Genomic DNA, 27,335 nt, shown 5'->3' on the forward strand with positions numbered 1-27,335 from the left:
GTTTCTCTGCCTGCGCTTTTGTCCCTCATTATTTGCTCTTTCAAAAGAGGAAGTAAACAATGTGCTCGTGGCCCATTCAGTGGGCCATTTTGATTGTGCTGCTTCTCCTGCACACAACAGGAGATAGTAGCAAGTTCCATCTCAAAAATAATTTGTCGCGCAAAGAAGGCTAGAAGGGGCGGGAGGCGTGCAGGACGCAGACGACACGTGAATAGGATCTGTGAAAATCCATGAGTGCCCAGTAACAAGAGTGCAATATTATTATTATTTATTTATTTATTTATTTATTTATTTATTTAGCACCATCAATGTACATGGTGCTGTACAGAGTAAAACAGTAAATAGCAAGACCCTGCCGCATAGGCTTACATTCTAATAAAATCATAGTAAAGCAATAAGGAGGGGAAGAGAATGCAAACAGGCACTGGGTAGGGTAAACAGGCACAGGGTAGGGTAAAACTAACAGTATCGAGTTCAAACAACATCAGGTTTTAAAAGCTTTAGGAAAAAGAAAAGTTTTTAGTTGAGCTTTAAAAGCTGCGATTGAACTTGTGGATCTCAGATGTTCTGGTAGAGCGTTCCAGGCGTAAGGGGCAGAAGAAGAAAATGGACGAAGCCGAGCAAGGGAAGTAGAGACCCTTGGGCAGGTGAGAAACATGGCATCAGAGGAACGAAGAGCACGAGCGGGGCAATAGTGTGAGAGGAAAGAGGAGAGATAGGAAGGAGCTAGACCGTGAAAAGCTTTGAAAGTCAACAGAAGAAGTTTATATTGGATTCTGAAGTGAATTGGAAGCCAATGAAGAGAGTTCAGAAGTGGAGTAACATGATCAGAGCGGTGAGCCAAGAAGATGATCTTAGCGGCAGAGTGGTGGACTGAGACCAACGGACTGATGTGAGAAGAAGGAAGGCCAGTGAGAAGAAGGTTGCAGTAGTCCAACCGAGAAATAACCAGTGCATGAACAAGCGTCTTGGCAGAAGAGACAGACAGAAACGCTCATCTGATGATGCCCCAAAGAAATCAAGACTATAATTCTGGAATCAAGGACATGGTAAAGACAAGACTGTATCATTGAAATGCTTTACTATTTTTCAAGTCTGCGTTTTGAACCTCTAATGAGCAGTTTTAAAATAGCGTAATGCGCTTTTGAGATTTGGTGCTTAACGTATCTGAAGTTCTGTGCTCTTTTAAAAATGTGCTTTTAAAAAGTTATTAGCATGTTCTGTTAGGGTTTTTCCCCTTGAAACCTCATGCTTATTTTTTTTTACTCTTTTTAATTTGGGGATTTTTTTTTTTTTTTGCCTAAGTCTAATATCTGTTATTGAGAGCTAAATTTGGTTGACTCTATGTCTTATTAACAGAAATGCCATACTCTTCCAGCACTGATTTAATTTTATTACATGAAATAGTTCTATACCTCTCTGTGTTGCTATGGGTCTCAGGAAAATATTTCCTTATCCTATCATGGTAGAAATGGTTGCGTTCCCTTGTTTGACTCAAATATGCTGATAAGGCATTATTACCTCATAACGCTCTGGAACTGGGGAGGTGTATTTTTTTCAAACCTTTGTTACTTGTACCAGTTTGCTCCTGACTAGGTCGATGACTACCTTGCAAGGACAAAAGTCATCTTGCCAACTGAAGTCACGAAAGACTAAAAGGAACTTCGCAATTCTAGGAATTTACCATGGAATGTCAATTCAACTTGCCATCTTTAAAGCCAAACAATATTTTTTAGAAGAGTGAAGGTAAGTCCAACAAACACTCTACAGGCAACCTATACAGGTATGTATAATCTGGTTATGTATCCATTTCCTTCATTATGGTATATTCTCAATCCCCCCTCTAGTTTATACATACCTAATTGTTCTAAAAAAATTAACCCTTTGATTAAAGTTCATTCTTAGCCATGTAGCTTTTAACTCTAGAGTAGCCTACTAATTCTGTTGGGCATATTTTGGATTTAGCATACCTTAACTCTAAAAATATTGAATAAAGCACAGGCACCAAAATCCTAAACGTGCACTGCTGAACTACCATATAAACAAACAAGCACCCACTATCTTGTGTCAGGCAAATGGGTGGGTTCAGCCTGCCTGCATTTACTTTAGATGCCCCAAGACTCTTTATTGTTTTTACTACAACAAAAACAGTGAGCATGCTGAAATTTATTACGTTTATATCCCACCATTTTTCCAATGAGCTCAACACACGTATTTAGTTCTTCCCTCCCATATTTTATCTTCAAGAAGCCCATGACGTGGGTTGAGGACTAAACTACATGCTACATTAAATACATAATGTACAGATGCTCCTAACTTCCTTTTTTTTAAATCTTCAGGTAAGCACGTGGGCCATGGTCTGGAATGGAAGTGTTTTTATCTTTTTTTAGTTCCTGCGCAAGCAGGGAGTGTGAATTTATGGAGGGAAAGCAGCTGGGTGGGAATATTTAAAACTCCCTGATCCAAATTAGGGTCCCACATGTGTGCTTGAAGGTAAAAAAAGAAAGATATGATACATGTTTATGGTAACATGCATTTTAGCTGGCATAGTGCTCACCATTCCCCACCATGACCATATATTTGCTGTCTAAATGCTCTTGCTTTCCTTTTTCTTTTCTTCAAGTCTAGCATTTGCCAAAAATAATAAATAACATAATCAGGAAAATATTTTGGATTAACCTGCGTTTTCTTAACTATTTACACTGCTGTAACAAAAACATATTCTCAGTTGTAAACATATAAAGCACACTTTCTAAAAGCTGTCTCAAGGCCATTTTACATCATCAGCAGGATCAAGTGGTAAACTTTTTCTGAACTGTACCACTTCAGATAACAAGTGGGAGTTGCTTATTTGAATGTTTCCACATTAAAAAAAAGGGGGGGGAATTCCCTTGACACAGAAAACTAATGTATCAAGGAAAGGGTTTCAGTATAGCCTTTTCTCTAACAAGGTATTTCTATGCTTCTTACACATGCTAATGACCTGTCACTTCAGGTCATACATTACAATGCTACTGCAATACGGCTATACTTTCTGGAGGGTGACACTATTGTGACATGACTTTACCTCATCTCTGAATATCAACCATTGCTTGGAGAAACTATGAGGAAATACTTGACATTGATCTAATGTTTGTGCATCCTGGTGTTTTTTGGCCTATTCCTCCACATAAGAAAGTACTCTCTGAAAAATAAAGTATAAAGAAAATAAGATATAGGAGCTCTTTTAAGGAGACACAATATTAAAGGGAGATAATATTAGTGGCTATCAAAAATGTAACAGTATGATGGTGGTGGTGAAGATGAAATAATACTTCATTGCTTACTGGCTCCACCTATTATGCATTTTTAGTTTAAAAAATGTTTTGAAAGCCCTATAAAGATAATGGCTTTTATCTGCTTAAAGAGGCATGTGAGTTTCATTAATTGCCAATAAAGATCAAAAGTATACCAACTGTGCTTCAGAAGCAACATAGATACTTAGTAGAGAATCTCCCCATGGTTGGTGCTTAAGATTATCAGCTGGGCTCCTGCCAGAAACCAGCCCAATTAAGTGGCTCAGCTACCCTTCTCCTTACTCCTCCTCCATCTGCTAAGAGCCAGCGCCAATGTTGTGGTACATACTTGATGCAGGAGCTGGCCTCAAAGGGCAAGGAACACCATATCTGACATTGCTGAGCCCAATCATACATGCATCCCAGAATTGCCTCTGACAATGCAAAAGGCTTGGGGGTGGTATTTCTCTTAGTTTGCATCTCCCATTACCCTTTATCCCCTACCACTCAGGTCTCTTCCAGTCCTATATAGTTAAGTGCAGTTGTCTGGAAGCCCCCCAAAGCTGTTATGAGTTCTGAATTTCCCTCATTCTTGTTCAGAGCAACTAGCACAAAATTTCCATTGATATGTAAAAAACAGGGCTGAAATGTTCAAGAGCCTCAGGAAATTATCCTCTTGAAAGTATAATTTAGAATTGTCATTCTAAATAGCCTTTCAAAGAGTTAGACACTCTAATTTTCATAGTGCTCTCTACTACACTATAGTAGCATATTATAGTGCTGTCTCCACCATCAAATGTTTTCTGTGTAACAATTTCCAATATCATTTTGTTCTTGTCTTGTATGTAGGCGTAATAAGCAACCAGTTTTTAGGAGCTGGACCAAATACACAGAATCTGCAAGTTACATTCTTATAATGGGAGATCTTCAAAAAGTTCTTGACAGAGGAGAATATATTCCATTGAGATCTGCTCCTGTGTTTGAGAGCAACTTTATTCAGGTAACCAGGATTTTTAGAGGAAGTTATTGACAGTTAAGCAGAGCATACTACTAATGACATCTGTTGCAATTTGGATGCAATGGGTTCTATAGTACCGTCATTAGATGTGTCCAGAACATGGTCTAGTCTTGGATTATGGAATGATTTTCAATTAATTCAGTCTGAAGAAATGGACAAGATGCAAGGGTTGTCTCCTATCACTTGCCCAATAACAGCCAATAACAACTAGCAGATGAAGATTCATCAGCTGGGTCCAGGAGAGTGATTAATACTTCTATGAGAAGGAATGGTCCCAGCTGTCTTGAAAATAGGTGATTGTGAGTCTTCTAAAGAAACCCTCCTCAGACACTGATAATCTTAATAACTATCAGCCAGCTGCAAATGTCTCTTTAGGCAAGGAGGTTAAGTGGGTGGCAGCCATGCAAATCCAGGCACTTTGGATGACCAGGTGTATGGATCCATTTCAATATGGCTTCATGCCTGGTTTTGATACAGAACTTTTCTTGGGTCAACCTGATGGACAGCCTATGCTAGAAGAAGGACATGTCACTCGTAAATAAATAAACGGACTCAGCTTTAAGGCTCCCATTTCCACATTTCATGCTTCATATAAACACACTTCTACACTTTTATACATATTTCCTTATTATAAATAAAAGCAGATACCTAGCTATATCCATGTTACATTTTCTGGCTTTTGCCCAGTTTATACTCTTCACACTTAGAATGTCTCTACAGATGCATGCTTATGAACAATCACACACAGAAGTTTGCAGGTCACTTGCAAGATGTGATCAACCTCCAGGACGTTGCCTGCACATTTCCTCCCTTAACCCGCTTTCAAAAAGATTGGAGATAAGCTCGTAATAAAAGTTAATGGCATCATATCAGCCGTGTGTAATGTCGGTATAGTGCTATGAACTTGCTGAAGAAGGTCCCATGGCAAGTGGCCCTAATGAAAAAAGGAGTTCAAGATGGGTGGGAGTTTTTAAAAAAGAAACCAAATGCACAGTTACAAAATGGGGGATACTTGGGTCAGCAATATTACAAACGAGAAGGATCTTGGAATTATTGTAGATCACAAACTGAATGTGAGCCAACAGTGTGATGTGGCTGCAAAAAAGCAAATGCTATTTTGGGATGTATTAATAGAAGTATAGCTTCTAAATCGCACGAGGTACTGGTTCCCATTGATTCAGCACTGGTTAGGCCTCATCTTGAGAATTGTGTCCAGTTCTGGGCACCACACTTCAAGGAAGATGCAGACAAGCTTGAGCAGATTCAGAGGAGGGCAATGAGGATGATCGGGTCTGAAAAGGTATGAAGAGTCAATACACTGCTCTTTTTGCACTAGAAATTTAGATATAACTTCATAGAAATAGCAGAAGAGGTAAATAAAGAATGAGAAGGATGCAAAAATAGCTCCACAAATAGTTGGATTTTATTTATTTTTTATTTATGTATTTATAAATTCGTACACCGCCTTTCTGGTAAAAAGACCACAAGGTGGCTAACACCACAAAATCAAAATCAAATAAAATTTGGAAGAATTTAGAAAGCTAGCTCCCCCCAACCAATAAAATAATAATAAAATAAAATAATAATAATAATACATAGTAATATGAACAAAAAAGTTGTACATCAATCAAGAATCGCCCCATCATCAGTAACGCTTAAATATCTAATCTTTACCCATCACAAAAGCCCTCTGAAAGAGCCAGGTTTTCACCAACTGCCAAAGAAGAACCATGATGGTAAGACGTTATTCCACAGCTTAGACAGACACCATGATCAGAAAGGACTTCTTTCATCTGACCAACGACCATACCAAGGCAGACCTCTAATGGTCATGGAAGTCACAAACACCTAAGCTGCACCCAACTAGGGGGATCTTGGTATGAATATTCAAGTCTCGTGGACACCGCCCAGAGAGCTTTGGCTATGGGGCAGTATATAAATGTAATAAATAAATAAAAAAATAAATACTGGGGTTTTCCACACCACTGCCATTTCAGTTATGCTAACATTGCATACTTTTGATTGGAATTGAGTTCTTTTCCCTTTCTGCAGGTACGCATGCTTATGCCTTCATTTTCTTTCTATTTTCTACTTACATTGGGTTTCCAGATACTTTTAAAATGACACTATTTCTTTAATATGCTTCAAATAACTTCTCTCTTTGCAGGTCAATAGAAGAGGTGAATCAATTTACGTTCATAATCGTCCCAACTATGTGACCATGGGGATTTTTGCCTCCAGTCCAAACTTGTCATTGCCAAATGTGATGCTGCTTGCACATTCAACCCCTTCATCCTCCCAAGTAGACATTTCAACACGCCCAGCATGTACACAGCGTTCATGCTCTGAAGATGAACTAGTACTCACCAGGTGAGTTAATACTGAGGAGTGAATGGCTGAAAAAATAGTATGGATTCCACCTGTCATATCTTTGTTGGGGGGAAACATGACCAAGTCTCTCCAGTTTTCACAGGTTCTCCTAAATAATAAAATGCCTATAAATAACATAGTCCACATCATGAATTAAATTTTCAATACTAGCAACACCAGAATTTGTCCAGTTGGTGGCACTGTTTTACAGCTAGGATGAAGGGACACCTCCAATGGCTAAGTCTAACACAGACATCATTGCAGTGGTGAGCCGATTAACATATGCTATGTGATTAAAACAAAACCATTGTCCTTACTGATACTCAGAAAACAGTTATTGAGGTATGCAGTAGTTTGGATAGTTTGGTTTCCTTCTTTTTCTTTACAGAGGCAAACTGCGTAATAGTTTGATGTTGCCTGTTTTGAGGTTTTGTCTGCTGCTTTTATCTTCGAACCATGTTTTCTTATATTGTTTATTTAATGTTTTCAGAGGCCCTGATCCAGGTGCCTTTGCATGCTGAGGTATGGTGGGGTGGCTACTTTGGAACGAGCCTTTTCAGGAGTAGTCTCCCAGCTATGGAATACTCTTTCCAGAGTGGTCTGCCTGGCACCTACTTTGTTAATTTTTTTCAGCACAAAATACTTTTTTAAAAATTCTCTCAGGCCTTTTACTCCTTTGTGAACAGCCCAGAGAGCTTTTACTATTGGGCGGTATAGAAATTAAATAAATAAATTTCTACTGTTATTCTGTGTTTTTAAATAGATTTAGCATTTATAATTTTAGTTCTTCTAATATCTGTTTTCGCTTCTGCTGCTTTTAATTGATTGTTTTGTTATGCTATTTCTCTTTATATGTGGATTTTAGATTTTAACTGTGTTAATGCCTATCATCATGAAAAACAGCTACAGAATGACTAATAAATCTTAGAAATAAATAATAACTGTTTTGCGTAGTGCCCCAGAATCTAGTATAATGAGGAGTGGTATGCAAATACTTTAAATTAGAGGTGAATAACCTGCAGCCTCCCAAGGCCCTTACTTTGCCTGCCTGCCTGCCCACCCCACTACTCTGACTGCCAAATTCCACACTGACTGTGCTATCCACTACCTCACCCAGAGATCCTCACCCAGATCTCTCTTTTCCCACCTCTGCTAGCAGGGACAAAAGAATGATCTGTGTCTGGACCATTGGGGGAGGAGGTGGAAAGAGAGCTCTGTACTCCCTCCTCCAGAGATCCTCATACAGATTGATGATGTGTGGAAGTGCACACGAATGTGCATGCTGCCGGCAATTCCCAGTCCAGCATCACTGGTAGCCCTTGAGGCAAAAAAAAGGTTGTGTACCTCTGTTTTAAATTAATAAAAACATAAGAAGAGCCCTGTTGGATCAGACTGTGTCCATCTAGGCCAGTATCCTGTTTCCAACTACTCATATTTACTTATGTATTTGTTTATTTCAAATAAGGGTTAGGGTAAGATGCTGGACTATAACTCCCATCATTCTTGATAATTAACCATGCTAGCTGGGGCTGATAGGAGTTTATTTATTTATTTATTCAAAACATTTATATCCCGCCCTATATCATTAAGATCTCAGAGCAGCGTACAGATAAAAGCATACAGTATAAAACAATAAATATGCATAGTTAAAAACAAATTAAGTGCAACAATATCTGGAGAGCCACAGGTTTCACACTACTGATTTAAATCATTACCACCACACGCTTCATCTGAAAAGGCTCCCAGAGCAGCTTACTTAATAAGACAACTAAAACAAAACAGTCCCTTTCCAAAGGCTAACATTCCAAAATATATGACACAAAAGGATAAAGGGAAGAGGAAGGATGAGGAAAACATGTAGACTCAGGCACCAATTCTTTCTTACGTAGTTGCTAATGTAATGACCAGTAAAACAGAAAGCAGAACAAAAGCTTCCCACCGCTCCTTTCTGCTACTACCTAATAGAATGGCTGCTGCCCGATGACATTTGAGGCAAGGCCTGCTGGAGCTAGTCTCTCAGCTGACCTTTTGAAGTGGCCCTACTTCCCGTCCTTTCCACTGCTGCAGCCTGATAGACTGGCTGCTGCCAGGCCATACAAGTAAAGAATGTATTGAAAGGATTTGTTTAAATATCAGTACACTGAAATAGAAGAAGTATTAATTCTGACCAAAAAAACCCAAAACGTTTTTCAGTACTAAGGAACAAGTGCATTGGGTGTATACACCATAGGGTAAAAATAAAAACAACACTAATATTAAAGAACCTTTGGTTTCAAATAACAGTTAAATAAATAAATTAAATAAAAACATGGAAAGAGTAAGTTAAGGTGCTATATGAGCAGTTCACACATTCTACAATCTCACATATTGCACTCACTTACAAATAAGGCTCTCCCTTTGCTTTTTAGCCCAAATCTGACTTGCACTGAGTTTTTAAAAATCTTATTACTTAATAAAAACACAGCAAATTTTTACCAGCAAAGGAAGGGAAAGATCTTTGAAGTTTTGATGTAGTTATAAAGAGGCAAGGGGGAAAATGGTTGTGAACCAAAAAATGGTCACAAACAGCAGAAAAATGAACCGAAAGTTACTAAATGGCTGTATCTTGGCTATGTGTGAACAGGTCTGTCTAAAATTTGGTCAGAACATGGCTAATACCAAGAACATACTCCATGACAAATTTCAAACACTTCAAACAAGTTGTCTAGATTTTATTAACATTTAGAATGTTCTAGTTTTATAACGGTAAAATGAAGTTTCTGGCTTACGTATATAGGCACTCTTATGCCTGTACTATTTCTTGACCATCTTACAATTAAATAAATAAATCTTCAAAATGACTAACAAATATGAATTATTAACGGACTTTCTCCCACAAATGAGACTAGCACTGAAACCCTATGTGCAGAGGGTATAGATGGGATTTCTTGTATTCTTAGTTTGGCATAGAGATGCACAAACCACAGGTTGCATGCAGCCATCCGCCACTCCCAGTGTGGCTCACAGAGCTGCTGGGGACTCCACCTACTTCCCCCACTACCCATATGATCAGATGGACTATGAGGTGGGAAGCTGTTCCATCACTGCTATTAACAGTGCTGGAGTAGTGATCTCATGGTGATTGGTTCCCCCCCCTCTATTGGTAGCAAAGAAACAGTAATCTCCCCGGAGATCATTGGGGGATGCTTCTTCCAACCCTCAGTGATAGCACTTGCAACATTGCTGTTTCTTCACTGCTACTAGTAGTGGGGAAACAGCAATTCCGTTGGAGATCGCTGGGGATTGGGAGTGGTGAAACCTCCCCATGCCTGTACAGGGAGATGGGGTGGGGGAAGAGTGTGTGTGTCCGCACATGCATGCACATATTGACACCAGATGTGGCCCTCAGGACTGAAAAGTACATCTAATGTGTTAAAGTAACATATTAAACCTTTTGTGTGTGCATAATTATCCAGCAACTTCTTCACCTGTAGTGTGGGCAGTTGGGAGATCAGTATGTATTGAAAATGAGTATCGTGTGGCTTTTTACTGTTACATGAGCTGAACAAGTCTAATTTCTATGATAAAAAGCATATTGGAGATGCATTGTGTGCCTTTTCTTTCTGCTGCCAATATACAACTCAAATTGCAAGTGTACAATGCCTTTCTTGAAATAGGTCTCTTTTATTCTAATGTTCCCTGTTCTCTTGAATCCAATTTTTCCAGCCCCCTTGAATGTGATGACTCAGTAAAGTACGGCTTTCAAGAATTCATAATGAGAATTTTCTTGCAGGTTCTTACCCTTGAAATTTGTAGATCTTTCTATTCACTCTGCTAAGAAGAGACGCATCAAGCTAAAGCTGGTGAGCGGCCGTGCCTACTACCTAGAACTCTGTGCTCCACCACAGAAACAGGCCCGTCTCTTCTGTCAGTGGACACGGCTCATCAATCAACTGAAATCTAAATCTAGAGGTTCTTCAGCTAATGCTCTATATAAGGATTTTGAAACCCAGGAGGAAAATATAGCCATCAGGAACAAAACACTGAATGTGAGTGATAATCAGATGGACACAACACCTCTTCATAGGAAAGGGATGGTTTAGAAACAATACCTTAGGAACTTTAAGAGCATCATGAGACAAGTGTTTTATCGCATGCTTGCTACTGCCTGCTTACGGATGTTCATGTGTTTTTTAGACAACAATGTCTATATATGTATTTGGATCCCCATCAGAGTTCCTGCCTAAAAAAGGAAGGACCATGAGAAGCTAAGCCCCTAAACAATGGGAATTCCTTTAATCAATTTTCAAATTATACAGTCTACAAACCAATTACATTAGATCTACAAAGGAACCAAAATAACGTGCATGTTTCAGATAATTTGTTATTGACTAGAGCATCATCAGATGAGCATTTTATCACATGCTCACTACTGCCCACTTTTGGATGTTCACTCATCTTTTAGACAATGACATCCGCCTCCCACGTAGCACCCATTCCTTTTGCTCATTTTTCCATGACAAAATAGTTCCTTTTTGATCCGTTGTTGTTGTTGTTGTTTTAAATGGAATATGCCACCATTTTCTGCTGTGTACAGGAAAAGTGGCGCAATATAAACGGCCCCTGAATGGGCCATGTGATTGTTGCTGCTTCCTCTTTCTCTCCCCATGTAAAGAGAGTGTCGCTATTGTGGGACATCAGCAGGAGGCCATTGTGACAGTAGGGAAAAGCAAAAATCCACCCATCTGATGACACTCTTAGAATGATGATATATATTCTGCTGTCAATTTAAATAAATAAATTTATTTGTTTTTGTTTTTTTTTGTTTTTGCCACTACTATTTAGTTACGTAGCAAACAACAACACCCCCCTTATAAGATAGGGTATGGTCTTTGCTAATAGAAAGTTGACATAAAAACCAAGAAACCTTCTCAGGTAAAATTAAAGGAGTGGACAAATAAATTCTTCATGCAAGGCACTATAGAAATGTCAGTGGAAAAGAATATGCAAGTCAGATTTTTCAATCTGACCCAAATTCATATTGATGCTCTGCAGCAGAAATTCCTACCATATGACCCGTGAATAGAGCAAACAGCAAAGCATAACACTTAGAGAGTGAAAAGGCCACCATCAACTTTAGTAATGAAGATACTGGGAATAAGGAACGTAGAGGATTAGGACATGCATAGAGGATGACAATACTTCCTGGCAAAGGCTATGCTATGTTGGTGATCTATATCTAAAACTGCATCTAAGCACAGTTTGTCTTTAGAATAACCATTAATTCCTGAGAAAAGCAAATAATAACCAATTTAGATTGCCTGGTCTTAAAGAAAGAACTTACATAAAAATCCAATGCACTAATGGTAGTAATTGCTGTTATAAGCACTGTAGACATAGCCAATAGTTTAGAGTGACTATCCACGCTTAGGTCTCAACCGTTAGGAAACCAGCCTCCAAAAATAGCACAGCATTAGCTACACCTTTGGGTACTCCTAGAAAGACTTGTTAGCATCCTATTCTAATAAAACACTAATTTTATCATTAACCCAAACTAGAATTAAAAAACACACAAATAGTTATTGTGCAAAAACTGGATTTTTGTCATTAAGCCGCTGTACTAAATTGCTTTAGACTGAATTTGTTGACTCCTCACAGTGATCGCTCTGACTCCTCACAGCAAATTCAGAATCCCAATGCTATTGATTGTGTATTGAGTTTTTATATATCCAGTTTTTACAAAATATTATTTCCTCATTGTTTTCAAAGGAAAACAACAAAGTAGAGCCTCCCATAAATCAACAAACCAGCCAAGAGCCAATAAAAACACAAGTCCTTAAGAAATCCTCTTCCAAGCGGGTCACCATTTCTGATATAGTGGGTCCTATTGAAGAATTTCGAAAGAACCAGAGCCAAGCCACAGTTTCTTCCTACAGCTGCATGAAAAAGCCCAGTGTAGACTCAGAGAAACAAACGACAAATAGACAAGAATTAAAGGACAGGACTATCAGAAAGAATAAATCTAGGTATGTGGATTACAGAGGCATATTATTCTGAACGTCTGTTTTCTATCTTCTATTTCAATATTTTTGGGTTACATTAGGTACCTCTGCTTCAGGAGTTTTCTCTTCATGTATTCCTTGGTTGTAAAATCCTTCCTATAAAGTTCACAATGAGAGCTATCAACCTCCACCCCCTTTTCAGAATGAAGAATCTCAGTTTTGGACCCAGAGTTGGAGAGACACTTGTTTAGAACAAGGCACATTAAAGATGCTCATGTCCAAAACTGAGTCCCAGGTTGCATGAAATGGTGGCAAATCATAGGTAAATTAAATAACCCATGATTTGCCAGCTTGTGTGCCACCACCATTTTTAATATACAACCTCCTCTCATGTTTCTTGCTCTCCCAGTGCATTGCACGTTCATTACGTTGGGCCTCTTCAGCTGGCTGACTATCTAAAGAACTTGTCGGTCGCTAAATATCGTATTGCCTTCTCCAAGGCCAGATGCAATGTTTATTCTATTGAATTACTTCAGGGCAGATATGCTGGTATCCCTTATCAGGAACGACGGTGCCCCTGTAGGAATACGGAAGTGGAGACGATGGAGCATATCCTTCTGTCCTGTAGCTTTTATAATCAGGCCCGCCATCTTATGATTACCCCATTGTTGAGCAAACTGTCCAGAACTTCAGGCAAATTTTATGTTAAGTTTTTGTTGGAAGATAAGTCCTCAAGTGTAACTTTGGCTGTTGCTAAATTTCTTACAGTGGCAGCCAAGATTAGAGCTCTTTGTGTATTAGACTAAAGTTGATAATAGCTCTAACTGTATGATTTCATGTCTGATTCTTGTGTTTGGTTGTTTGTTGTTTGTTTCTTTTCTTTTTATGGATCTATAGATCGCAATAAAGAAAGTTAAGTATATACAACCTCCAATTGGTTCAGGTTGTTCTGTGACGTGAATGCAAACACTATGGGTTAATCATGGATCAAACAATTCACAGTTAACCAACTGGGTTTGTATGACATGGCAACCCATCATAGGCAGCCAGCCATGGTTGGTTGTCATGTCATCCAAAGCCGGAGTGTTTTCTGTAGGGTGACTTGTTTTTCACAAACAAGCCACACAAAGAACCCATGGCTAGTTGTAGGGTTGTTCATACCCATGATGGGTTGCCATGTCATCTGAACTTGGGAGTCCAGTTTTATCTTGGGTTGCCACAGTTGACTATAGAGCCACTTGGCAAGAGCAGCAAAACAGACTGTGCCAGGTACTCTTTGGAATCTTGCCAGTGATTGCCCTTTCAACAAAGCCAAAATGGCACTTTGAAATTACCACCATTCATTCCTCAGCTTTTAAAATTTTATTTTTCAGCCCCTCAGAAATGCACAATTTGGCTCATATTTTTTGTTGTTAATAGTACTATTGTTGGTCTTTCACAAGTATACAAGTGCACATTTAAGTCTATTTTATAAGTGTAGTCTTGCCTGGTCAATTTCCTTCCTTGGGGCTGCAAAGTGGAGTAAGTTAACATACAAGGAAATGGTCAAGATGAGTTTACATATGGGCTAATTTGCACATCGTTGTGAAGGAGGGGGGGAGGGGATAATAGTAAAAGAAAGGAGGGATCTATGAAAGCACTGAAAATGGGGAAGGGGGAGCCAAAGGGGTAAGTGCACTAAAAGTAGGGGGAACAATATCTCCTCCTTGGCAATGTGATCCTCTGCTTTTAAATGTTGAACAGACACTTATCGGTGTCCTCCATCTTTTCAACACTTCCGCACTCTCCAGCTACTCCAGAAAGGGGAGATATTAATTCCCGCATCCCTTTTCACAGCTCCTCTTCAGAGCAGTTACTGCTACAGTTACTGCTTCTCCTGCATTGGTAAGGAGTTTTATTTATTTATTAAATATGAGGCTGGAAAGCCATATTTGCTGAGATGTGTTGTTCAGCCCTGAAACAACAATATAACTGATAAGCCTTTTTAATACACTTGTAGTAGAAAGTTATTAGTTTTTTTATTGTTCTTACTGTTTTCAGGGAACAAGAATCTTTTTCTCATACAAAAAAAAGACTGCAGACTTCAGGTATGAATGAAATTTTCCTATTTTGACTTCATGATCATTATTTTTACATATAACGGAAGTGAGTATAAATTCATGGAAGTAATAGTGAAAATGGACTTGGTGAGGGGGAATAAACTGAAGCTCATCCATATTAGTCTGAGGTGCTGTAGGTGCTGCTCTTGTTGTTGTTTATTCGTTCAGTCGTTTCTGACTCTTCGTGACTTCATAGACCAGCCCACGCCAGAGCTTTCTGTCGGCTGTTGCCACCCCCAGCTCCCCCAAAGGTCAAGTCTGTCACCTCCAGAATATCATCCATCCATCTTGCCCTTGGTCGGCCCCTCTTCCTTTTGCCTTCCACTTTCCCTAGCATCAGCCTCTGCTCCAGGGTATCCTGTCTTCTCATTACTTCAGTTTTGCCTTTAATACCATTCCCTCAAGTGAGCAGTCTGGCTTTATTTCCTGGAGTATGGACTGGTTTGATCTTCTTGCAGTCCAAGGCACTCTCAGAATTTTCCTCCAACACCACAGTTCAAAAGCATCTATCTTCCTTCGCTCAGCTTTCCTTATGGTCCAGCTCTCGCAGCCATAGGTTACTATGGGGAATACCATTGCTTTAACTATGCAGACCTTTGTTGTCAGTGTGGTGTCTCTGCTCTTAACTATTTTATCAAGATTTGTCATTGCTCTCCTCCCAAAAGTAAACGTCTTCTGATTTCCTGGCTGCAGTCAGCGTCTGAAGTAATCTTCGCGCCCAGAAATACAAAGTCTGTCACTGCCTCCATGTTTTCTCCCTCGATTTGCCAGTTATCAATCAAGCTGGTTGCCATAATCTTGGTTTTTTTTGAGGTTTAACTGCAACCCAGCTTTTGCACTTTCTTCTTTCACCTTTGTCATAAGGCTCCTCAGCTCCTCCTCGCTTTCAGCCATCAAAGTGGTGTCATCTGCATATCTGAGATTGTTAATGTTTCTTCCTGCAATTTTAACTCCAGCCTTGGATTCGTCAAGCCCAGCACGTCGCATGATGTGTTCTGCATACAAGTTGAATCGGTAAGGTGAGAGTATACAACCCTGCCGTACTCCTTTCCCTATCTTAAACCAGTCCGTTGTTCCGTGGTCTGTTCTTACCGTTGCTACTTGTTCGTTATACAGATTCCTCAGGAGGCAGACAAGATGACTTGGTATCCCCATACCACCAAGAACTTGCCACAGTTTGTTATGATTCACACAGTCAAAGGCTTTAGAATAGTCAATAAAACATAAATAGATGTTTTTCTGGAACTCCCTGGCTTTCTCCATTATCCAACGGATATTGGCAATTTGGTCTCTAGTTCCTCTGCCTTTTCTAAACCCAGCTTGTACATCTGGCAATTCTCGCTCCATGAATTGCTGGAGTCTACCTTGCAGGATCTTGAGCATTACCTTGCTGGCATGTGAAATAAGTGCCACTGTCCGATAGTTTGAACATTCTTTAGTGTTTCCCTTTTTTGGTATGGGGATATAAATTGATTTTTTCCAGTCTGATGGCCATTCTTGTGTTTTCCAAATTTGCTGGCATATGGCATGCATCACCTTGACAGCATCATCTTGCAATATTTTAAACAGTTCAGCTGGGATACCGTCATCTCCTGCTGCCTTGTTATTAGCAATGCTTCTTAAGGCCCATTCAACCTCACTCTTCAGGATGTCTGGCTCTAACTCACTGACCACACCGTCTGAGCTATCCCCGCTATTATTATCCTTCCTATACAGATCTTCCATATATTCTTGCCACCTTTTCTTGATCTCTTCTGTTTCTGTTAGGTCCTTGCCATCTTTGTTTTTGATCACACCCATTTTTGCCTGGAATTTACCTCCGATGTTTCTAATTTTCTGGAAGAGGTCTCTTGTCCTTCCTATTCTATTGTCTTCTTCCACTTCCGCGCATTGCTTGTTTAAAAATAATTTCTTATCTCTTCTGGCTAACCTCTGGAATTTTGCATTTAATTGGGCATATCTCCCCCTATCTCTGTTGCCTTTTGCTTTCCTTCTTTCTTGGGCTACTTCCAGTGTCTCAGCAGACAGCCATCTTGCCTTCTTGGTTTTCTTTTTCTTTGGGACGTTTTTTGTTGCCACCTCTTGGACAATGTTGCGAACTTCTGACCTAAATACACTCATCTCATCATACCATCTTCAAACAGCCTGTAAAGATTATTTGAATCTTAGGGTCTCTTCTGAATTTTAATATTCCTTCTTTCACTAAGCATGACCTGTTTTTAAAAGCTCTTATAGGTAACAACCCTGACAAAATCAATAATCCCTTTCAGACATTTGGAATGCATGTAAGGAAGAGGTACAACTTGCTGCCACGACCTTAACACCACATAAATGTGCCCAGTTCATTGAGCTTGTGGAGCCACTCCCAAATACATGAAAGAGGCTGAGAGCATTTCATTACATATCATCATAAAAGTGGGAAAGTGAGATAAGAAACAGATGGAAATATGAACTGTCATTTGTCCATTATCTCAGCTTAGTACAGTAAGAAGCAGATCAGTGTTTAAATTTCACCTTCAGAAACCTTTCTGTACATTGTCCTCAGTCAGTACTAAGTTGAATTGAATGAGGATGTTGGCAGTTTTTTTTACAAGTCTACTCATTTATAAGATTACATTGTAAGAATGCCTACACAAAAATTATGCAATTAAACTGCAAATTATGCAGTATGTAGAATTTATGTTCTAGATAATGTAACTTCATGTGGGTACAAAAAGATTGTTTAGGCACTTCCACAACATAAGCTATACATATAGTTCAGGGTAGCCTAATTACTAGAAATGTCAGAAAATGAGAAATTATTCAATACTGAGAACACATAGTCCAGCAAAGAGTAAACCTAACCACATGTGCAAGATGATAGAGGGATGTTGGAAACTTGAATCAGTTTCAAAATAGGAGAGGAGAGATTTGCCATGGCAACCAGTAATGTGTCTATGTTTGCACAATGTCAGCAATATTTACTTTTAGTAAATATTTAGGTTAAAATTAAAATACCGCATCTAGAACTATGTACCAAGGTCATCAGAGTCGAAATTGCCATTTAGATTTCCTTATTGGGATAAGCAGCCAACAAAATCAAACAAAATATCCAGGGAGGAGGGTACATCAGCACTAAAAGTAAAATGATTCCTCTTTATTCTTATGATGTCCTAAATAAACCACCATTTTCTATATTAGCAAGTGTCTGCAATCATCAGTGCTGAAGGAGTGGGCGAAAATGTTGATGGGTGTAAGTTTTTGCAGAACACTTCTATAAACAGATAAAAACTGACTCTCTTCCTTCTTTTTTTTTCCTCCTTCACACCATTACTTTTTTTTGCTGTACTGTACTCCTAAAAATCTTTAGCTATTTCTAGTGCAACTGTCTTCCCTCTGATTAATCTTTCTTTCCCCCTTATACTCTAGGTAATCTAATCATTTTTTGTTTTACACCCTTCTTATTTTAGATCCTCCACCACAACTTTTCCTCTATTCTTCCCAACACATTGTTGCAAATGTAATTGTTGCTGTAATTTTCAGACTGCTGTCCCAAAAGATCTATTTTTCAAATTATGTTTCATGTAACTCATACAGTTACATTTCATATAACTATTTTCATATCATACCAAATAGTTGAAATACCTGAAAGCACTCTAAAGCTGACAAAACAAAGAGATGTGATAGCTAGTATTAAAAACTGTATTTTCAGCATAATGGATATTGGATCTAATGTCTATCTCTGAAGTGGACAACTGAAAATTGGCTTCTAAGAGTAGATAACTGCTATGACAGAAAATTGTGTAGTGATTTAATAAGACTAATATCTGAATGTGGAAAGGAAAGGAAAAGGTAACTTTCTCTATATGCCTGCACACAAACCAACCAGCCTCCTACATACACAAACACACACACACACACCTCTGTATATTACTTCTTCTTTTCTCTCTCCTGTCTATCTCCCATACATGTACACACACTTTTTTTTTACACTTTCTTTATTATCTGCTTTCCTAGGTATTTTCCTCATGTTCCTCCTGTTTCTTTGCAGGGATCCTGAAGAATGTCAGTAAGCCTGAGGTACTTTATTACAAGTAACAGTGAAAAATGGATTCTCATACAAACAGTGTGAAAAGAAACTAAAACTGAAGATACCAATCAAAAACCAAGAAAACAAGATGCTCAAATGGGAGACAGAGATCTAGAAACTACTGTATTCGTCTCTTCCGATATAAAATTAAACATTATTGAAACAGTAATGTGGGTTTTTTTCCCCAACTATTTCATTCAGTATTAATGTGATGAAGAAATATATTTAGGTAATAATATTAATTGTTAATTTACTTTCTTTGGTATATATGGAATGATCTCCCTGATGAGGCTCGCCTGGTGCCAATACTGTTATCTTTCAGGCACCAGGTCAAGACTTTTCTCTTCTCCCCGGCATTTAATAGCATTTAACAACACTAAGTTTGTTTTTAACGGATAATGGATAATGTTTTTATGTTGTTGTCTATATGTTTCTGATGGTTTTTTAAAATTTTGTATACTTTTTTAAATGTTTACTGTTTTTTACTGTTGTAAACCGCCCAGAGAGCTTCAGCTGTGGGGCAGTATATAAATATAATAAATAAATAAATAAATATCATAAAATACAGAAACCAAAGAGGCAGAAAGAAAAAAACACACAAATAAAATTAAATTGACATTTCTTCCCCCCAAAATTGTTGGAATTGCTACCTATTTCATTCATTGTAAATCTATTAAATTCATTCATTAATAGTTACTCTCACAAAATCATATCTCTAACACAACTCCACATTTTGGTTATTGGTTCTCTTATTCCAATAACAAATATTGGACAATCCCGTACAATCCGCCCGCACACTCAGGTCCAAAATCTACGTCAGTCAACCAAAACTAGGCTGACAAGTATTACACAGAGGACCGTCTCTTCTGCTGCTCACAGACTGTGGAATGGCCTGCCGGAGGAAATTCGTCAACTTGACAAGTCTTTTAGCATTTAAAAAAGCAATAAAGACTGATCTATTCCAGCAGGCCTATCCAGTGAAATTTTAGAATGTTTTTAGGACATTTTAAGGATGTTTTAATCATGTATGCTATGTTTTTAATCAGTTTTTATGAGTTTTATATTCAATGTTGTTCCCCGCCTCGATCCAAATGGAGAGGTGGGTAAGAAATAAATTATTATTATTATTATTATTATTATTATTATTATTATTATTATTAATTTGTTTCTTCCATGATTCTAAAGAGTCCCTTCTACTTTTTTGTCCTTCCCAACTTTTTTTATAATGTTAGCTAGTACATTAATAGTCAGTGCCAGATATTTTTGTTCCACTCACACATTGATGGTTGTTGATCCTCAATCCTGATCCCAATTATTTGCCACAAATATATGTGCAGTGATTACTCACTAATACAATGATGTTTGTTGTGAATTGTTGTGAATATTTTGTGAATAGTCACACTTAAGGTAATTATCACTGTCTATACCTTTTGTTTCTCAGTTCCCTCTAACCTTGTCATTTACAATCCCCCCTCCCCCAAACATATGTATAAATTTACCAAATTGAGGTTAATACTTCATGAAGTGGACAGTGTCTACAAATGTCTTCCTCTAGATGTAACAGTTGTTTATTAAATGAACTTACAGAGTGCTTTAGTGAGATAATATTAGAGTTTATACAGATCATGTAAAAGAAACTAATTCTGAAGGAGGGGCAATAGCCATGTTTGCACATGCATAGCATGAAAGAAAGACACATGTAAATCAAGGCTGTGCCTCAAAGTTTTGTGGCACTATTGGTTCTGTCTTTGACATCAATGGACTAGATGTGAACATTAGCAAAGGTAAGCCTACAGGCATAAGCATTTCCTGCTTTCTGAACCCTGAACAATTGCTCTAATGTGGATGTCAGGAGCAGGGCTAGAAGCACTGTGAGACCTTGGGTGTGGGAGCAGAGGTGCGGCCCGGAAGTCCCATTATTTTATTTTCTTGATTTTTTTAAAAAAATATTTTATAATACACAAACCACGTCCACAGTTATTCTGTAACCCTTCTCGTTCCCTCCCCACACTTGCATTTATCCAGTCAATGTGGGGTAATTGAAGTCATCCATTATTCTTCATTTGGAAGTGTCCCTGATTTCATTTTTCATCTGAAGATTACCCTGAGTATTCTGGTCTTGGGGACAATAGCATGTTTCTAATACTAAATTAGTTTTGGAGCCCAGTATTGTCAGTCGTAGTGCTTCTGTGAAGGAATCTGCCCTATTAGGTTTTCTAGCCTGCTTAACACTATGCCCTCTTTGATACACAGAGCTCCCCCTGGTTTTCTCCATTCCCACCAGGTTTCGGTAATGTCCACTATAACTAGGGCCTTCCTTTAAGACCAGGCACTCCAGCTCTCGCCTTTTGGCTTGCATTTTTATAGAAAACCTATACACAGTGTCCCTCCCCAGATGTCTCTGGTGTGTACATCTTCTGCTATGGCACTTAAGCCTCTTTGACTGGCTATCGTGTTTCACCATATGCTTATGGCCTATTTTTCCGCTTCTAATTTGGACAATTGGAAACATTTTCATCTTCATCCCCTAGAGATGATTTGTATGCTTCCCAGTTGCTGTCTGCTTTCCCCAAGGGTTCAGTTTAAAAGCTGCTCTCCCACCTCTTTTATGTTTAGCACCAGCAGTCTGGTTCAAGTGGAGCCCAAACCTCTTGTATAGGTGTGGCTTATCCCAAAAATGCCCCCAGTGCCTAACAAAACTGAACAAATTATAAACATTGAGCCATAATATGGCACTCAGTGCAATACACTGCATAGCCCCCACACCCCTGCTGGCTTTCTACATTCATATCATCATCGCTAGTATTGGGCTTGTTTACCTGAAAAACTAAGTTGTTTGCTAGGAGAAAGTGGGAAATGTATTTATAGTTATTTGTTTATATTTATTTACAGTTACTATGAGAAGGGAGGGAAGAGTTGAATGCCCTAGCCTCCTTTTCCTGTTGCTAAACTTGAAGAGGTGCTTAACTTGCTTGTATGCTAACACATTTTCACTGAGGTTGAGGCACTTTACCATTGGGGCTCCTCGCCCTCAGAGAGCTGGCTTCTTCACAAGCCTGCATCCTTATATAGCTCTAGCTAATTGACCCAACTGCTGCTGTAGCCAATATAATTAAAGCAAGGGAGCCTGTGGCTGAACTACTGGTTGGCACTAGTTTTCAGTGAGTGGAAATGTAGAGCATCTGAGCCTTCTGGGTACGGAGAATTTCTATTTAGGGATAAGGATAATAGCTGAGGAGCCTTATGATGAAGGCTTATGACGAAGGTGAAAGAAGAAAGTGCAAAAACTGGGTTGCACTTAAACCTCCAAAAAAACCAAGATTATGGCAACCAGCTTGATTGATAACTGGCAAATAGAGGGAGAAAATGTGGAGGCAGTGACAGACTTCATATTTCTGGGCGCAAAGATTACTGCAGACGCTGACTGCAGACAGGAAATCAGAAGACGTTTACTTCCTGGGAGGAGAGCAATGACAAATCTTGATAAAATAGTTAAGAGCAGAGACACCACACTGACAACAAAGGTATACATAGTTAAAGCAATGGTATTCCCCGTAATAACCTATGGCTGCGAGAGCTGGACCATAAGGAAAGCTAAGCGAAGGAAGATAGATGCTGTTGAACTGTGGTGTTGGAGGAAAATTCTGAGAGTGCCTTGGACAGCAAGAAGATCAAACCAGTCCATACTCCAGGAAACAAAGCCAGACTGCTCACTTGAGGGAATGGTATTAAAGGCAAAACTGAAGTACTTTGGCCACATAATGAGAAGACAGAATACCCTGGAGAAGATGCTGATGCTAGGGAAAATGGAAGGCAAAAGGAAGAGGGGCTGACCAAGGGCAAGATGAATGGATGATATTCTGGAGGTGACAGACTTGACCTTGGGGGAGCTAGGGGGAGCAACAGCCAACAGAAAGCTCTGGCGTGGGCTGGTCCATGAAGTCACGAAGAGTCGGAAGCGACTGAACGAATAAACAACAACATAATAGTCAATGGATGGTTTTTTATCTAGGAGAGAGGACAACAGTCATCGGAGGGGACAACAGATGATTTGGGAAGGGATGTGGTTCAAGCTTCTCTGAGGGTGCAAGAGGCTGACACTGGGTATCTAATTTAGGAAGGGTTGTGGTATGCAAGGACTGAGTCCTTTTTGTGTGCATTTTAAACTAAATGCTAATCTGAACTCTCAAACTTGGGATGAGTCTATTTCTGAGCTTTAGTTTATGAGCTGCTTTACAAGGTTTAAAGGATTAGACAAATTCACAGAGGATGAGGCTATCAATGGTCTCTAGTCCTAATAGCTATATGCTGCCTCCAGTATCAGAGGCAGTACATCAATGCGGGGAAACCAATTGCTGGGAAACATGAACAGGAGGATGCTATTTCACACATGTCCTACTTCTGGGTTTCCTGCAGGCAACTGCCTAGGCATTGTGTGAACAAGAAGGCTGGAGTAGATGGAGCATTTGGTATAAGTATGATAAACAAATAAATAAATAAAAATAATTTAGAAATGTTCTTATGTTCAATATGTATGAACAGAACAATCATATATGTAACTGGAGTTTTGTTTAAATAGTGATACTAAAACTATATCCATTGCCAAATAATTAAGCTGCTTTTAAAAAGTGATTTGCTTCTTGGATAATGGGAAATGCAGCAGCAAGCTGTCTTCAGCTGAGCTCAATGTGTTGGATCCATATTCACCAGCAGGACACCATTTGTAAAATGGGCCTTCTGCATAATCTCCCCTCCAAATCTGCTCTGGAGGGTCCCCCAATCCAGGGTCTGTTCTATTTGCATATTGTTTCTTTGGGTTGTGACCTTTGACTCCCACAGCATCATACTACAATTTAAAAGAAATTCTTCATGGACTCTAAATGAGCAATAATTTTAAATCACTTGTCAATGTTTTAAAAACACTCCAACCTTAATTCTTTTGTAAAATGTGTGTGTATATATAAACTAGTTTGGATTACATATTGGATACTTACTAAATATATATATATACACATTTCCCCCTTAGATGTGCTTTTTATTTTTAGTACAGGAGGATACCTTTTTATCCCACCCTTACATAAGAAATGGCTCTAATATAAAATACATATCTTGTGTGATCTTTCTAGATACTCTTCAGCAACGCAATTCAACACAGATTAGTATCCAAAGATCACAGTATTTATTTTAATTAAAAATACACAAAGAAAAGTAACAACAAATTATGAACCTTGGATTTCTCTGCTATTTTCTGGTTGTATGAAATAGGTTCTTACTTTAGAAGTTTTATTTATTTAGAATTTTGTATCCCACACCTCAGCCAAAAAGGCTCCTGGGTGGCTTACCAATAACCAATAAAGGGAGACACCCCCTGCTCACAAGCTTACAATCTAAAATATATGATACACAAGTAAAAAGGAATAGGGAGGGAAGGGGGGAAATTAAATGTTTCAGCACAGCTGGTGGGATAGCCCTGCTTACCCCTCTCATTTCCCTTGATACAGCCTGCTGGAATTACTGCTAGTGGTGTCAGTTGAATGAGCCTTCATGGGCGAGGCCTTCAGCAAAACTGGAGTAATCATTACACTACCTATTTATTTCATTTTTAGATAATTTGATTCCAACAGCTGATGGCCATTCCATCAGGCTGCAAAAGGACAGATGGAAAGCATAGCCATTATCACCTCTGCTAGAAACCAGCTCCATCATGTTCCTCCATCTGTCAACTGGCACCCAGCAGCAGCCATTCCATCAAGCTAAAGAATGGAGAGATGGGAAGGAGGGCAATTCCATCACCAGCAATTTTTGGTGCCTCCTCTACTTGAGCTGTTTCCATTCCAGCTAATTCTTATAAGAAAGTTGTAGATAAGAACTAGTGCCCAAGTTTGCTTGTTTTTTTTCTTCCTCCTTCCCAATCCCATTTTCTTGTGTGTCTTTTAAATTGTAAGCCTGAGGAGAGGGCCTGTCTTATGATTGATCTTTGTAAACTGCTCCTAGAGCCTTTACTGCAGGGGTGGTCAACTTATGGCCCTCCAATGTTTGGGCCTATAAGTTTCATGAGCCCTCGTTAACTTTGCTGACTAGGGCTGATGGGAGTTGTAGGGCAAAACATTTGAAAAGATACAAGTTGCCCATTCTAACTTTATTGGCTGAAGGGCAGCGTAAAAAAATGATTTAAATAAATAATAACAAACTTCAGCTTTGCATGATTTACTACTACACTTTTTTTAAAACTAAAATCCTTAGTTCACCAATGTGCATTAAATGTACAAAGCAGATCAGCATCCTTGGCATCTCTTAACAATTAAGACATAACTTACCTGTTAGAACTGATCCTGATTAATATGTAGCCTTGCTTAACAACATAAGAAATGTCTTGCTGTATTAGATGAGGGTCTATTTAGTCTGATGTTCATTGCAAAGAATTTCACCACCCTGGAGGCATTAGATGGCCCATAAGATATTGGTCAGCGGCTCTCCAGTGCACCATGATTTACTTCCTATACATCTCTGTAGTGTACTTCAGAATAAGTTCAGTGTATATTTAAGTGACAGGTTTGCAACATACCAGTTTTCATTGTATTATTTCAACAAAATTTCTGTAGTTAAAACATTGTAATTCCAGGTTTCTTTGTTTCTCTTGCCTTGCTACAAGAAAGAAATAGAGTTGATATTATATTACTTCTGAATTTTTACAGTTGGACATTCCACTTTTAGGAGATGTATTTTGATTGTGGCTCAGTTTTTGAAGAAATGTTAAGTAGGAATATACGAAATCTAGTTTAATTCTGACTTAAAGAACATAGTTTTAGGCTACTTAGAGCCACTGAGTTCAATCATTGAAGAAGCCTGTGTGCAGCATTGAAGCTGTGCAGCCCAATCCTATGTTTGCTTGCCTTACTTTGATGTAAGTTCCATTAAGTCTGGAGAGAACTGCAAACAGACATGCAACACAATCCTGCACATGACTACTTAGAAGTAAGTCCCATTTAGTTCAACAAGACTTCCTAGTAAAAATACTTAGGAACCTCAGGGAAGCTTCAAAGGATTTTAGCAACCAAAATAAAAGTCTGTCTGATAGTGGTAATCTTTTTGACCTCCCTTATTTAGAAGATTGTTTCATACACAAAAACACATTACAGGCACTAACAATTCATTATTTAAAAAAAATTAAGTGGCAACAGCTAGAAGGAAATTATTACATTAAATAAATAGGAGCTTGGCGCCTCCCCTCCATGAAAGTTTTTATGAGTTTAGCTCACTTGGGCTCTCATGTTGGACTAAAAAGGAAATAGGGTAAAGGTATGTATGAGAGCAAGACAGAGAAGTGAGGAGGGCAAAGTTTATCAGCTGGATAGTGAATTGTTGGCACATGCTCTTTTTATGGCTATAAACAAGGATATTATGAAAAGAAAATATAAAAGATGGCTTGTCCTTCTAAAAATGAGTGAGACCGTTTGTTTATCAAACTAAAAGTTCTTACAGTTCCTTTAAAGCACCTATTTAGGTTTTGGCATTTGCAAATGTTTTAATTAATTAATTTAAAGACTGGCTATTAATCACCAAAACATTCTATCTCTTGAACGGCACACTCACTTAAAAAAAAGTATGAGGGGAAACTCAGCTGGCGCGGTGATTATCACCATGGAAATGCAGGAATGAGAAACGACTGCTGCTTCATTTCTACCTATAATGCAGCTGTTAAAGGCACAGAAAGCCTCAGCAGGGCGAGCGATAGCTCCACCACAGCCTCCACACACGCTTCTCACCACCATCCTTTCCCTCACCGCATGAGAGAAGCCTTTTTGCCCGATTTGGCAAACGACGGTTAGAGAAACTCAGGAAAGGGAGAGAGCGCGAGAGGTGAGAGGAGGCGGAGGAGAGCTCGCGCTTGATGGCCGTGACGTCTACAGAAAGCTTAGCCGCGGAGGGGCAGGCGCACGTTCCCAGCCACGCCTCCTCGTCTTGCGAGGAGGGACTTGAGGATTGGTCGAGGAACGCGAGAGGGCGACGCCTGTGCGCATGCGCGCGCGGTGGGGGTGGGGCGGTGGGAAGGCGGTTTCGTTCCTGGGATCTGGCACAGGAGGCGGGGTTGGCGGCGGCGGTCGCCGAAGTTGTGGCGCTTGGTTCTGTCTCTTCCTCCCTGGCGGCTGCGCGCGGGGCGAATTGGGAGGATTCTGTCTCGCCGCCTGCCTCGGTTATTTCGAAGGGCCTGAAGAAGTGGACTGTTGCCGGGCGCGCCTTCTCGCCGCCGGCCCTTCACGGCGGAGGCTGAGCCCCGTCCGCTGTTGTTGTCATGTGGAAGGCGAAGGTGAGACGCCCTTTCTTTTCCTCAGTGCCGAAGCCGTTCAACAGGTACCCCGAGAGAGGGCGGGGAGAGAGGGGGAGCGCCCCTCCCTGGGGGCCCGCGCTGTCCCCGAGTTACTCGCCCAGATCGCCGCCTCCCGAGCTGCTATCGCCACCGGTCTTGTATGTGGGGAGTCCTGTGGAGATCGAGATCGAGTTCCCTTTCTTGGGGTATCTAGT

The 27,335-nt window shown here is 39.5% G+C and overlaps 2 protein-coding genes across 2 annotated transcripts in view; both read left to right on the top strand.

The window, feature by feature from the left end:
- Positions 1–1,713: 1,713 nt before the first annotated feature.
- On the top strand, positions 1,714–18,964 carry GARIN2 (golgi associated RAB2 interactor family member 2). The gene is made up of 7 exons (XM_063118840.1): positions 1,714–1,746; positions 4,125–4,275; positions 6,461–6,663; positions 10,436–10,691; positions 12,412–12,668; positions 14,685–14,731; positions 18,774–18,964. The coding sequence occupies exons 2-7, from the start codon at positions 4,192–4,194 to the stop codon at positions 18,818–18,820; spliced, it is 894 nt and encodes a 297-aa protein (XP_062974910.1). The 5' UTR covers positions 1,714–1,746; positions 4,125–4,191; the 3' UTR covers positions 18,821–18,964.
- An 8,006-nt stretch (positions 18,965–26,970) lies between these two features.
- Positions 26,971–27,335, top strand: part of PALS1 (protein associated with LIN7 1, MAGUK p55 family member) — a 75,810-nt gene continuing 75,445 nt past the window's right edge. The window contains exon 1 of the mRNA XM_063117565.1: positions 26,971–27,120. The gene's annotated coding sequence lies outside the window, so the exon portion shown is untranslated. The remainder of the gene's footprint in view (positions 27,121–27,335) is intronic.

Source organism: Elgaria multicarinata, chromosome 2 (genome assembly GCF_023053635.1).
Source record: "Elgaria multicarinata webbii isolate HBS135686 ecotype San Diego chromosome 2, rElgMul1.1.pri, whole genome shotgun sequence".
Classification (NCBI taxonomy): domain Eukaryota; kingdom Metazoa; phylum Chordata; class Lepidosauria; order Squamata; family Anguidae; genus Elgaria; species Elgaria multicarinata.

Excerpts from the sequence above, each read along its gene's own strand:
- GARIN2 (XM_063118840.1), top strand. The coding sequence starts at position 4,192 with ATGGGAGATCTTCAAAAAGTTCTTGACAGAGGAGAATATATTCCATTG. Across the intron at positions 6,664-10,435 it reads GATGAACTAGTACTCACCAG|GTTCTTACCCTTGAAATTTG; the intron begins GTGAGTTAATAC and ends ATTTTCTTGCAG. Across the intron at positions 14,732-18,773 it reads AAAAAGACTGCAGACTTCAG|GGATCCTGAAGAATGTCAGT; the intron begins GTATGAATGAAA and ends GTTTCTTTGCAG.